The sequence below is a fragment of the Centruroides sculpturatus genome, unplaced genomic scaffold, assembly GCF_000671375.1.
Source record: "Centruroides sculpturatus isolate CEXI.00-Female unplaced genomic scaffold, Cexi_2.0 scaffold1359, whole genome shotgun sequence".
In the NCBI taxonomy this organism is placed as follows: Eukaryota; Metazoa; Arthropoda; class Arachnida; order Scorpiones; family Buthidae; genus Centruroides; species Centruroides sculpturatus.
This window is the reverse complement of record NW_019385471.1, coordinates 24,263-39,331: the sequence shown is the minus strand read 5'-3', so window position 1 is coordinate 39,331 and position 15,069 is coordinate 24,263. Positions and strand designations below refer to the sequence as shown.

The 15,069-nt window shown below is 28.1% G+C and overlaps 1 protein-coding gene across 1 annotated transcript in view; it reads right to left on the bottom strand.

Moving 5' to 3' along the window:
- LOC111639296 overlaps positions 1 to 13,957 on the bottom strand; it is a 134,692-nt gene extending 120,735 nt beyond the window's left edge. The window contains exon 1 of the mRNA XM_023385143.1: positions 13,612 to 13,957. Within this exon, the coding sequence (XP_023240911.1) occupies positions 13,612 to 13,696 (85 nt within the window). The 5' untranslated portion in view covers positions 13,697 to 13,957. The remainder of the gene's footprint in view (positions 1 to 13,611) is intronic.
- Between the last annotated feature and the right edge of the window lie 1,112 nt (positions 13,958 to 15,069).

Here is a 15,069-nt window from a genome sequence, read left to right as displayed (position 1 = left end):
AAAAAAATAAAATAAAAGTTTTAAAAAATATTTGATATTTTAAGAACAAAATTAAAACATAAATTAAACTATATATAAGTGTATCGAAAATGGAATTATAAGTTTTATTTTTTAAATATTAAATTTAATATCCAGAACAGAATTAATATATTTTTCATAAAAGAATTCTCTATTTATTGCATTGATTATTATTATTTTTATCGTTTAAATTATAAAAGTATACAATATCACTTATATTGTTTCGCTTGCAGATATGGAAGATGTGATGATTAATTTAGTAAATTTTTATATTTTGCTAAGAGATAATGAAGATACATTTATAAAAATTTAGAAGAAGAAAGTAAGTAAAGTTATAAAGATATACTAAAAAAATATATGTTTTTTTAGTAAGAAAAATATTTTAGGAGAGGTTAAAAAAATAAAGTTTTCGTGCAGCTGTGACAAGAGGTCAGTATGAAAAATCCAAATAGATCATCAGTCCTCTAATGGCCACGTTAAATCGAAATCCATCAGTAAATGAGAAGATTGGATGTAACGTCATTTATGCATTTGACAATGTCTATTAGTCACTCCTGCGTGATTCTTCTCAATATAGATGTGCGTTCAGCCCTTTAAAATTATCACAATATATATGGATATTAATAACTGAAATGTGCCATTATTGTTATTATTATTATTATTATTTTTCTCGATCGCTTACAAAAAATATGTCAATTTATCAATTTACATTCCACAAAATTGTCACATTTTATTTAATGAAACGTTATATAGAACATATCTGATAATGTTATTCTAATAATAATTACGTTAAACGACTATCGATAGAATAGCAAACAATTTCGTTACTCGGATCGTTACCTTTTTTTTTTAATGTAACTCGATCGAAAGATGAATTATTACGAATGTTAACATTATAAATTATCTTGTCCCCGTTTTTTTTTGTAAAATTTTAATAACTTTAACACCATTAGAATTTTATTTATTGCTTCTTCATTTTTATGAAAATTTAGAAATGTAAAAGTAAAACGAAATGATGCCAATTACTCTCGAGATATTGAAGCTACATTTTTTCCTCTTTAATTGATCTTTGTTTTTTTTTTTAGTTAAATCACACGCTCTATGACTTTTGTTTTTTTTTAAAGGAAATATTCTTACTGCTCTTTGATGGCTTTACATTCCAAGAACGTTCTCGATCTTGTTTGTCTGGTTTCAAAATGTCACCCTATACTGTCGACACAGTCACATTTTTGCTCTTTTCTCTTTCTTCCCCTTTCTAAAACTTTACCTTTTCGACTTAATGATAATGCGAAAGAAATAGTTGGAAGGCTCTTTTTTTATAAATAACAGATTGTTATCTGTAGAAAAATCTTCCGATTTTCTATAGTCTACTTTAAATTGCTATCGTATGGTCTTATAAATTATTAGATACTCATAGAGAAAAATTAGCTTCAGTTATCTATTTCTTTGCTTCTAAATTTACTTTTTTACATGAAAAAATTGTTTTCTAAGAACGTTAAATACGATCTAGTGACATATGGATAGTATAGGATATCACTTCAAACTTTTCTTTACTGTTCGAATTGCTAAGTGACATTCATTTAAGTAGGACAAGTTTTTCTTAATCCCTTACTTAAAGAATTTAAAATATCCCAATATATTAGATTCATCTTCTTAAATTATGTTCAACTCTTCAATTAGGAAATAACGTATTAAAATTTTAAATTTGGTCAAGCCATTCTTTTATTATTCATTAACTGAGATCGGGTTTCGTGAGAAAACTGTCACTGGTCTTCAATATAATAGAAATTTAACACTAGATAATTTCTATAGATTTATTTTTCTTCGAGAAATGTTATCAAACAAACAAGCTATTTTGAATCAAATTCGCTAATACTCGGTTAATCGTTGAGTGTAGAGGCAATTACTTTGCCTCTTGACATCCAATATTGATCGGAAACCTTGAAACTGACAAGGCGAAACCTCACCAAACATCCAAATGCTTTTTTCAACTCTCCACTAGTAAATGTTGGTAATGCCATTAGGCATGTCTATCTCATACAAAGTCTGATAAGTCTGCTTTTCCCTTCGGGAGAAGCGCTTGACATGTGAAAACTTTCGCTTGTCAGGAAAAATAACTGCATGTTAGATTTGAAAAATAAAACGCGACGGTTAATTTGATTTGTTCAAATATCCTTCACTTTTTTTTCCTTTTTCGATATTATCCCGGTTGAAACGTCTTTCCTAGGTACTGCGCTACAAAGATAACGGAATGTTGTTCGCTTGTCAAGTCTGTCAATATTGTCATTATAATGCGATTGTTTTGCTATTATTATTGTTGTAACAGCAAGATGGTTTTGCTATGATCACAGATTTAAACATAGAAACGTAGTAAAATGATATTTTCATAAAAATATAAAATATAAATTTGTATTTTTCAACCAGTAAGTCGCGAACTCTAAAGAGTTTAAGAGCTTTTTCAATAATTCTAAGAAAGATCTCCAGCAAAAATGATTAAAAAACTGACTTAAATGAACAATAAAAACTTTATTAATAAATTTCCTTGACTATTGATTGATTTTCTAGTAAGATTCTGTTAAAGTATATTTAAGCAACGACATCACACGAATTACTTGTAAGTTAACTAAGCACTCGCTTTGCCCCCAGTACTAATGGGTCCTAATTCGTCACGTAATTATAACTATGCGTTTATTATTGTGTAATAATATTAATGAATATGTCTTTACCGATCAAATCTTTTTTATCTCAAGATTCAGGCTTTAAGTTTTAACAAAACTCGAATCTGGAATACGGATTTATAAGCATTTTCTGAATAAAAGCATAAACATTATTCAAGAATAGTAAATGATAATTCGTATATAGTAAATACATAAATATTCACTTTATATTAATTTAAAGGTTGTTTTAATTATGCTATAAAGACTATAATTCTGTTTATAGCCCTAGGATATTTGAATCCGTAAGTACATTATTATAATTAAAACATATTTAAAATATTATTTTACACATTCCATTACATTCGAAAAGAAAAAACGATATGATAAATATATTATACTGATTTACTCTAATCTTTATACAGTTTACATAGCTTTTATTTGTAGAATTCGATAACATTTATAAAATTAATTTTAAAAATGAATAAGTCATAGAATATTTTGATACCATTTCTATATCAATATCGAGAGATTTCCCTTCACACAGCCAGAAAATATTCCAACTTCTACATTCGAACAGTTTATATTAACTTATCCACACTTCTCACTTTGCACTTTATCCTCTACTTCATCTCTATTTAGATAATCTTATAATATTTCCATACATATATCAAATGCGACTGGACTCAAAGTAACGTATCTGAAATCATCTCTATTTTATCACTAATTTATTGTAATAAAGGAAACTATGATCTCAATTTAATTCTTATTACTGTATACCTAACTATTAAACTTAGAAAATTCTATTAATCATTTAAATCAATGTAATCCCGAATCATAATAATTCCAGCATTTATTATCAAATTAATCGTTAGAGTTGTACGAATTCGTCGAATGGTTCCGACCATTTCTAATGCACTTTATCTTAAAATGTTTAAGTAGTTTATTATAGTAACGTCGAACTGTGTTACTAAAGTAACACGTTAGTTATTATTGTAGTAACTTTTCGAATTTTCATGATTACATTAATCCAAATTGCGTTACTGTTATGTTATCTTAATCAGGTTATGTTTCCCTTACTATAACTTAGACTGACTTAAGTAATTAAATTGAATTAATGGTTTACAGTGCAAAATTAAATATTTGTTTCTACAATTCATTTAAAATAAAGATCAGATAGAACAGTTAACTTTATTTACTCGCATTTAAATGGCCTGCTTTAATTAAAGCCAAAACAAATAGCTGAAGATAATGTTTAAGCAGATAATTTATAGAAAATCACGAATTTAGGTAAAAGATAAAAGTAAAATTATTATTCCTCTGATCAATTTTAGAATTACGACTTTGTTGCCGAAACAATAAACATCAATTAAATTAACTAAATGTATAAAGAAGAGAACGGCGAATGAAATCTGAAAATTCAAATTGTGAATCTTTGATACGTGAATCGAATTTATAGAAATAAGATCAACTAAAGCAATCTAACAGTTTGCTTTTCTACTTCATTACTCCAAACAAGCCAACTTGTACGTAATCTCTATCAACTTGTGCAAAATCCTTTTCTAATTTTTTTTTCTTTTTACAGTTTCCATTTTTAAATGTTTAAGTAAAATATTAAAGTATATTGTTATCAGTTCATTTCTTCATTGTTTAATTGAATTTGGCTTTAAATAATTCAACTTTTAAAAAGAAAGAGAAGAAAAGATAGGATAAGGAAGAGAGAAACGTCTCTTTCATTATTGATAGTAAATGGTTTTCAATTATACGATTAATATTTTTGATTAAACGTAAATATATATACATATATATATCCGTTTTTATAAAAACAGGAATTTTTTAAAACTTTCCTGTCATTCGTTTTTCTGTTTTCTTTAATAAAAATTCAATTTTACACATACGAAAGAATGATATATTGTCTGCTTTTTCTTCTTTGAAATATTTCCTAACTTATTTTTTTCCTTCCTATCACATCCAATTCTTTTTGTATTATGCGTAGACTCCAGCCGCAAAATTCTTAAACACGCATTTTTATATCTCTTCTTCATCCTTACATAAATTTCATTTTTAATAATTTTTTTCCAAGATTACAAGGAATATTATTACGATAGCGCATCTTCTCTTAATTTGATAAGAAATTTAAGCATGGTTACGGATTATAAGATACAATTTATAAACCATCAGCTTGCAACGTACAATTTTGTCCCTTCTCCTAGGGAGATATAACTGCTGAAGGAGATTGAAGCTGTCAACAGTTGTATTAGCAAAAGAGATTTGTCATTCCTCCCGTTTTCCGACTGAGAAATTGGTTTGAATGACTTTAAAGAAAACATTAACCGTAAATAAATGATTCTTCTTCTAAATTGACGTTGATCATTGCTAGAATTAAGTAGATAATTTAAATTTGAAAACTGTTCTTTCCGAGCCATCCTTCATCACTCGCAACAATAATGTTTAACTGGAAATGAAATGTTACAGATTACTTCTGAAATGCGATACTCTATCTAATATTTTTCCTACTATTATAGAGTAGTATGCAATGACTTATTTATATCCAAGGAGTCATTATCTGCTCTAACTTTGGATATTCTAACGTCTGTATACTTGCGACTATTATTCTCTACTTTTGAAAGGAGAAAGTTTCCGGATGAAGATTTATAAGGAATATAAATTATCCATGAAGACCATTGCTTCAAAACTTATTATTATCTTCTAGCTATTCGTCTCGATGGAAAGGCTGAATTTGTACTCTTAACTGGCAATTTTGTTCTGAGAAATTGTTCCTGATGTTTCCGTCTTTAAAATTTACTGCATCTATCGGAATTCTTTTGAAAAAGTTTTGTTTAATAAATGATAGAGTTTAACTTATTTCAAACCCATTTAAATTTTAAATAGCTGCATATTTTAATCCTTTATTCAATCTTAAAATTATTATTATACTAATTATTAACAGGAAAATATATCTTTATTTTTATATTTAAATTCTACTATAAATTGACATCTGCTTTAGTTCCGTTAAGTTATAACACGTTATAGATTTAAATCCTAAGCGTTTGCATTAATTTACTTATATTATATACATTTTTTCTCTTTTTTTTTGTTCATAAATATCCTTAAATTTCTATTGTTTTTCCCTCAATTCTTTTAGTTTTAACGCTTTCAACGTATAGAACTTAATTTAATTTGTAGTATAAAGGATTATACCAGAATTGCATTTAAGTTAAATTGCAGTGCAAGAACTATATTTTTATTAAAATATACGAATAAATTATATTTTAACCTATAAATATATCGTAAAATAACCGGAATTTTGACAGGAAATATCAGAAAGAAATTAGGAACATTTTTAAAGGGATGTAAAATAATCAGCTGTCGTTGGCACATTTTTCAATCGAGTTTACATCACACTTTTGTCGATAGAAGGAGAAATACCATGATAGATTAAACATTCGATTCTGAATTCTGGAATTCGTCCAATGAAGCCGCAAGAATTGCAATTCCTCTACTGCTTTAAGTCACATGGTAGACGGAATATGGATATTCGCTATCCAATGGCAGAAGGTCACTTCGATTAAAGTGTGGATATTTTTAATCTCGACTTCTTTCTATGGTCAAAAATTTGAAGAAAAATCAAGAATTTATCTATGGATTTTTCGACAAAACTTTGTTTATTTAAACAATTTACGCTCTCACATATAAGCATTTAACGAAGTAGATATATACCGTTCAAAAATGCATTGTTGTATAGAATATATTAACGATNTTCGAGAGTTCATTAAAAATTTTGCTTTCATCTTCAGCTCCGACTAGAAAAAACTTCTAGAAATTGTTGATAAAATCTTTTATATTTTCCTACATAATGATTTAATCTAATAAAAACTGGAAAATGTTTTTTAAATCTTTAAAAAACGATGCAAATTCTAAACCATAAAGTTTGAAATTGTAAATTAACTAAACTTTAAAAGATAGGAAACGAAGAAGAAAAGACGAGATCTTTCCCCCTCTTCCTAAATGTACCAGTGATAAGTGTTTAAAGTTGCAGCTTATAAATATAACTAAAATGTCACTTTTCCTTTGTGCAACATAGATAACGCGACGTGTTTCCAATTGTGATACGTTTTAAATTTTACAAAGTACTTCCAAGCGTAAGTACAAGCAGGATGAGCGAAAATATGAGTGGTAATAATTCTGAGACTGACACACGACTCTATACGTGACTAGCACTTTATAGGTGATGTGGCAACAGACACGTGGTGACCTATCACTCCAGTCAGTAAAACAGCCGTTAGGTGGATGCAGAGGCAGTAAAACAATGCAGCTAATATAAGAGCAAAAATGGCAGGGAAACAGCTGCTCTTTACTGTCACTCGCGCTTTCACTCATCACCAACAACACAAAGCGAGTTAACTATGATTCTGCATTTTTATAACCTAAAGCTATTCTGTCCTAGAATGATAAATAGTTTTGAATGTCTGATGTACAGAAAAATTTTGTTACTAATATAAGCTTACTATATATCTTCTCCATCTTTCTTTTATAACATTTTCAAAGTGAATTTTCTAGGGGAACAGCAAACAATCTAAAAAATTACTAATATATATATAAGGTCATACAGTGAATTGAAAAGGTTCTTATTTACTTTTATAAATTGGATTTTCTGTTGAAATTTTCGGTTCTTTTATCAAAAGTATAATTTGACAGTAACTTGCTAGGAAATCATTACGCGAAACATTACACAGACAACTGAAAGTATTCGGAGGAAAAAAAATAAGAATTGCTAACTGTAAAAGAGAGAAATGCAAATTATATAGTTCCGTTTAGAATGATGTGTCGATAAATTATATCTGTAATTTGTGAATATTTGCTTCTATATATTCAACGAAATGTTTTTCAATATCTCTTTCTTCTCCATTTTATGCTTTTTAAAAATCCTTTCAGCTCTAATTTCTCATTATAATTATAGATCTAACATTTAAGAATTAATTTCTACTTNTTGATCTTTTTTTTTTTTTTTAGTTAAATCACACGCTCTATGACTTTTGTTTTTTTTTAAAGGAAATATTCTTACTGCTCTTTGATGGCTTTACATTCCAAGAACGTTCTCGATCTTGTTTGTCTGGTTTCAAAATGTCACCCTATACTGTCGACACAGTCACATTTTTGCTCTTTTCTCTTTCTTCCCCTTTCTAAAACTTTACCTTTTCGACTTAATGATAATGCGAAAGAAATAGTTGGAAGGCTCTTTTTTTATAAATAACAGATTGTTATCTGTAGAAAAATCTTCCGATTTTCTATAGTCTACTTTAAATTGCTATCGTATGGTCTTATAAATTATTAGATACTCATAGAGAAAAATTAGCTTCAGTTATCTATTTCTTTGCTTCTAAATTTACTTTTTTACATGAAAAAATTGTTTTCTAAGAACGTTAAATACGATCTAGTGACATATGGATAGTATAGGATATCACTTCAAACTTTTCTTTACTGTTCGAATTGCTAAGTGACATTCATTTAAGTAGGACAAGTTTTTCTTAATCCCTTACTTAAAGAATTTAAAATATCCCAATATATTAGATTCATCTTCTTAAATTATGTTCAACTCTTCAATTAGGAAATAACGTATTAAAATTTTAAATTTGGTCAAGCCATTCTTTTATTATTCATTAACTGAGATCGGGTTTCGTGAGAAAACTGTCACTGGTCTTCAATATAATAGAAATTTAACACTAGATAATTTCTATAGATTTATTTTTCTTCGAGAAATGTTATCAAACAAACAAGCTATTTTGAATCAAATTCGCTAATACTCGGTTAATCGTTGAGTGTAGAGGCAATTACTTTGCCTCTTGACATCCAATATTGATCGGAAACCTTGAAACTGACAAGGCGAAACCTCACCAAACATCCAAATGCTTTTTTCAACTCTCCACTAGTAAATGTTGGTAATGCCATTAGGCATGTCTATCTCATACAAAGTCTGATAAGTCTGCTTTTCCCTTCGGGAGAAGCGCTTGACATGTGAAAACTTTCGCTTGTCAGGAAAAATAACTGCATGTTAGATTTGAAAAATAAAACGCGACGGTTAATTTGATTTGTTCAAATATCCTTCACTTTTTTTTCCTTTTTCGATATTATCCCGGTTGAAACGTCTTTCCTAGGTACTGCGCTACAAAGATAACGGAATGTTGTTCGCTTGTCAAGTCTGTCAATATTGTCATTATAATGCGATTGTTTTGCTATTATTATTGTTGTAACAGCAAGATGGTTTTGCTATGATCACAGATTTAAACATAGAAACGTAGTAAAATGATATTTTCATAAAAATATAAAATATAAATTTGTATTTTTCAACCAGTAAGTCGCGAACTCTAAAGAGTTTAAGAGCTTTTTCAATAATTCTAAGAAAGATCTCCAGCAAAAATGATTAAAAAACTGACTTAAATGAACAATAAAAACTTTATTAATAAATTTCCTTGACTATTGATTGATTTTCTAGTAAGATTCTGTTAAAGTATATTTAAGCAACGACATCACACGAATTACTTGTAAGTTAACTAAGCACTCGCTTTGCCCCCAGTACTAATGGGTCCTAATTCGTCACGTAATTATAACTATGCGTTTATTATTGTGTAATAATATTAATGAATATGTCTTTACCGATCAAATTTTTTTTATCTCAAGATTCAGGCTTTAAGTTTTAACAAAACTCGAATCTGGAATACGGATTTATAAGCATTTTCTGAATAAAAGCATAAACATTATTCAAGAATAGTAAATGATAATTCGTATATAGTAAATACATAAATATTCACTTTATATTAATTTAAAGGTTGTTTTAATTATGCTATAAAGACTATAATTCTGTTTATAGCCCTAGGATATTTGAATCCGTAAGTACATTATTATAATTAAAACATATTTAAAATATTATTTTACACATTCCATTACATTCGAAAAGAAAAAACGATATGATAAATATATTATACTGATTTACTCTAATCTTTATACAGTTTACATAGCTTTTATTTGTAGAATTCGATAACATTTATAAAATTAATTTTAAAAATGAATAAGTCATAGAATATTTTGATACCATTTCTATATCAATATCGAGAGATTTCCCTTCACACAGCCAGAAAATATTCCAACTTCTACATTCGAACAGTTTATATTAACTTATCCACACTTCTCACTTTGCACTTTATCCTCTACTTCATCTCTATTTAGATAATCTTATAATATTTCCATGCATATATCAAATGCGACTGGACTCAAAGTAACGTATCCGAAATCATCTCTATTTTATCGCTAATTTATTGTAATAAAGGAAACTATGATCTCAATTTAATTCTTATTACTGTATACCTAACTATTAAACTTAGAAAATTCTATTAATCATTTAAATCAATGTAATCCCGAATCATAATAATTCCAGCATTTATTATCAAATTAATCGTTAGAGTTGTACGAATTCGTCGAATGGTTCCGACCATTTCTAATGCACTTTATCTTAAAATGTTTAAGTAGTTTATTATAGTAACGTCGAACTGTGTTACTAAAGTAACACGTTAGTTATTATTGTAGTAACTTTTCGAATTTTCATGATTACATTAATCCAAATTGCGTTACTGTTATGTTATCTTAATCAGGTTATGTTTCCCTTACTATAACTTAGACTGACTTAAGTAATTAAATTGAATTAATGGTTTACAGTGCAAAATTAAATATTTGTTTCTACAATTCATTTAAAATAAAGATCAGATAGAACAGTTAACTTTATTTACTCGCATTTAAATGGCCTGCTTTAATTAAAGCCAAAACAAATAGCTGAAGATAATGTTTAAGCAGATAATTTATAGAAAATCACGAATTTAGGTAAAAGATAAAAGTAAAATTATTATTCCTCTGATCAATTTTAGAATTACGACTTTGTTGCCGAAACAATAAACATCAATTAAATTAACTAAATGTATAAAGAAGAGAACGGCGAATGAAATCTGAAAATTCAAATTGTGAATCTTTGATACGTGAATCGAATTTATAGAAATAAGATCAACTAAAGCAATCTAACAGTTTGCTTTTCTACTTCATTACTCCAAACAAGCCAACTTGTACGTAATCTCTATCAACTTGTGCAAAATCCTTTTCTAATTTTTTTTTCTTTTTACAGTTTCCATTTTTAAATGTTTAAGTAAAATATTAAAGTATATTGTTATCAGTTCATTTCTTCATTGTTTAATTGAATTTGGCTTTAAATAATTCAACTTTTAAAAAGAAAGAGAAGAAAAGATAGGATAAGGAAGAGAGAAACGTCTCTTTCATTATTGATAGTAAATGGTTTTCAATTATACGATTAATATTTTTGATTAAACGTAAATATATATACATATATATATCCGTTTTTATAAAAACAGGAATTTTTTAAAACTTTCCTGTCATTCGTTTTTCTGTTTTCTTTAATAAAAATTCAATTTTACACATACGAAAGAATGATATATTGTCTGCTTTTTCTTCTTTGAAATATTTCCTAACTTATTTTTTTCCTTCCTATCACATCCAATTCTTTTTGTATTATGCGTAGACTCCAGCCGCAAAATTCTTAAACACGCATTTTTATATCTCTTCTTCATCCTTACATAAATTTCATTTTTAATAATTTTTTTCCAAGATTACAAGGAATATTATTACGATAGCGCATCTTCTCTTAATTTGATAAGAAATTTAAGCATGGTTACGGATTATAAGATACAATTTATAAACCATCAGCTTGCAACGTACAATTTTGTCCCTTCTCCTAGGGAGATATAACTGCTGAAGGAGATTGAAGCTGTCAACAGTTGTATTAGCAAAAGAGATTTGTCATTCCTCCCGTTTTCCGACTGAGAAATTGGTTTGAATGACTTTAAAGAAAACATTAACCGTAAATAAATGATTCTTCTTCTAAATTGACGTTGATCATTGCTAGAATTAAGTAGATAATTTAAATTTGAAAACTGTTCTTTCCGAGCCATCCTTCATCACTCGCAACAATAATGTTTAACTGGAAATGAAATGTTACAGATTACTTCTGAAATGCGATACTCTATCTAATATTTTTCCTACTATTATAGAGTAGTATGCAATGACTTATTTATATCCAAGGAGTCATTATCTGCTCTAACTTTGGATATTCTAACGTCTGTATACTTGCGACTATTATTCTCTACTTTTGAAAGGAGAAAGTTTCCGGATGAAGATTTATAAGGAATATAAATTATCCATGAAGACCATTGCTTCAAAACTTATTATTATCTTCTAGCTATTCGTCTCGATGGAAAGGCTGAATTTGTACTCTTAACTGGCAATTTTGTTCTGAGAAATTGTTCCTGATGTTTCCGTCTTTAAAATTTACTGCATCTATCGGAATTCTTTTGAAAAAGTTTTGTTTAATAAATGATAGAGTTTAACTTATTTCAAACCCATTTAAATTTTAAATAGCTGCATATTTTAATCCTTTATTCAATCTTAAAATTATTATTATACTAATTATTAACAGGAAAATATATCTTTATTTTTATATTTAAATTCTACTATAAATTGACATCTGCTTTAGTTCCGTTAAGTTATAACACGTTATAGATTTAAATCCTAAGCGTTTGCATTAATTTACTTATATTATATACATTTTTTCTCTTTTTTTTGTTCATAAATATCCTTAAATTTCTATTGTTTTTCCCTCAATTCTTTTAGTTTTAACGCTTTCAACGTATAGAACTTAATTTAATTTGTAGTATAAAGGATTATACCAGAATTGCATTTAAGTTAAATTGCAGTGCAAGAACTATATTTTTATTAAAATATACGAATAAATTATATTTTAACCTATAAATATATCGTAAAATAACCGGAATTTTGACAGGAAATATCAGAAAGAAATTAGGAACATTTTTAAAGGGATGTAAAATAATCAGCTGTCGTTGGCACATTTTTCAATCGAGTTTACATCACACTTTTGTCGATAGAAGGAGAAATACCATGATAGATTAAACATTCGATTCTGAATTCTGGAATTCGTCCAATGAAGCCGCAAGAATTGCAATTCCTCTACTGCTTTAAGTCACATGGTAGACGGAATATGGATATTCGCTATCCAATGGCAGAAGGTCACTTCGATTAAAGTGTGGATATTTTTAATCTCGACTTCTTTCTATGGTCAAAAATTTGAAGAAAAATCAAGAATTTATCTATGGATTTTTCGACAAAACTTTGTTTATTTAAACAATTTACGCTCTCACATATAAGCATTTAACGAAGTAGATATATACCGTTCAAAAATGCATTGTTGTATAGAATATATTAACGATTTTTAAAAACGAATTTTTAATAAAATAAATTGAGTTGTAACGAGTTTTAACTATTTTACATAGTTTTCAATTTTTTACGGTTTTTTTTTCTTGTAAAACTTCTAAATTTATTGCGTGTACATTTTAAATTAAATTTTTATCTAAAGTATAGTAAAACAGTAAATTATATGTATACACCGAGACGTAAACCTTATCAAATTAAAGAGGAGGAAAAAAATTCAAATTTGAAACTCGTTAGCGTAAATCACTGGAAGGGATTTGTCTAAGTGGATTGTTAGTCCTTCAATCGTTAGGGATATCAAGGAGTGAAAGCAAAGTAATGTAGACTAAAGCTAAGGACAAATATATCCCCAGGCATAAAGAGGGAAGATTCACGTTTTAAACAGATGTAGATGTATTCGTTCATTAGTCAGTTTCGAGTCTGTCATTCCAGACGGAGAAGCGAAGGGGAAATTTCACGGCCCACTGCAACTCACACAATCTCTACGTTTTGCAGAAATCACCTCCAGTAATCACGTAACCAGCTGTTAGGGATTTTATGCACGAATTAGCTATGCGATCCTCCAACGTGGGTCTAGACCACTATAATAGCGACTTACCTGATCTAGTGAAGAACAAAACAGCCGTCACCATATAAGCAACACGAAAATCGTGCCAAGCAAACCAACTTGATGTCCCAAACATCAGCGTAATGTCTATATTCAGATAGCGATTATATTATCTATCTGGGTTTCTCCGTAGTCATGAGCTTTCTCAGAAATGACAAGACCACACTAACACAACAGTAGGTAACGCTTTGACCATAATGTACCGACACTGTGGCTGTGTTCCTTCACGTGTACTGCTCTTATATAGTGGAGCTGCTGCCAGCTCCCTCTGCTCGGTCGATACTTCTCCACACACACACACACGTGATCTGTACCATTGTAACCGTATCATGACAGGGCTTCACAGCATAACGGCGCAGTACGCGGAAAAGACTGAAAAGAGAAGAAGAACGACGAAGAATACGGGATTAGGTGCAACTCTCTATTCTTTAGAACTACTTTTAAAAATCAAAACTGTAAAAAAGAAGAAAAAAGGGTAGAGGGGGAAAAACTTTATATATATATATATATATATATAACTTTAAAGGTCTGCCGTTCTGGGACTGAAATCACCGCAACTCCGGCAAATGGATGTTGATGTATATTTAATGTGGCGATTCACTCCACTTTACTTCTTCGCTGCCGAGAATAGTAAAAAGTGGCAAATTCTTGCGAACAAAGGTGGTCAACAGATGGCAGTATTGATCAATACTTTACTCAGTTTTGTATTTTTGAAATGATTTTTGTCGGAGGTTAAACATTTTTTTTTTCCTTTTTCTTCTTTTTTCCTTTTCCCTTTCTTTCTTATTTATAAAAGTAAGGATTGAAGATATTTATAAATGGTAATTGAAACATGTTTAACTCTTCTCTTTTATAAAGAACTTGCCAGATGAATTCTTTTTTTCTTCCTTCTTTTCTCTTTTTTTTTTTTTTTTGAAATTTTACTCTCTACACTTAAACACTTTTATTGTTAAAAATGGCATAACTTAAATTCTATTAAAGGTAATAGGGAGAAAAGTAAGAGGAAAAAACTATTTTATCATGATAAAAATCTTTCATTGTCAAATCCTGAACTCAATTTTTAAACGTTATTATATATTTAATTTCAATTTTTTTTTCTATAAAATAATATTACTTATTAAATTTAGATTTAATTATAACTTTACTGATTTTCTATGTTAAATAAATTATCTTTAACACTTTAAATTAATCTTTTTCTCCTGTAAATTAAATTAAGAAACTTAAATATTATTATTATTATTATATTTATTTTATATTTATCATTGAAATGCTGCAAATTTATCAATTGTAGAACTGATAAATTACTTACAAAATTTTTGAATTATATTAAATTTTTATTTATTTGCTTATTTTAAAAATAAAAAAAATCGTCTTCAAATTATAATTTAAATATTTAATTATAGTTTTCTTTAATTAAAGATAAGAAAATATATGAAAAGTTCTTGAACG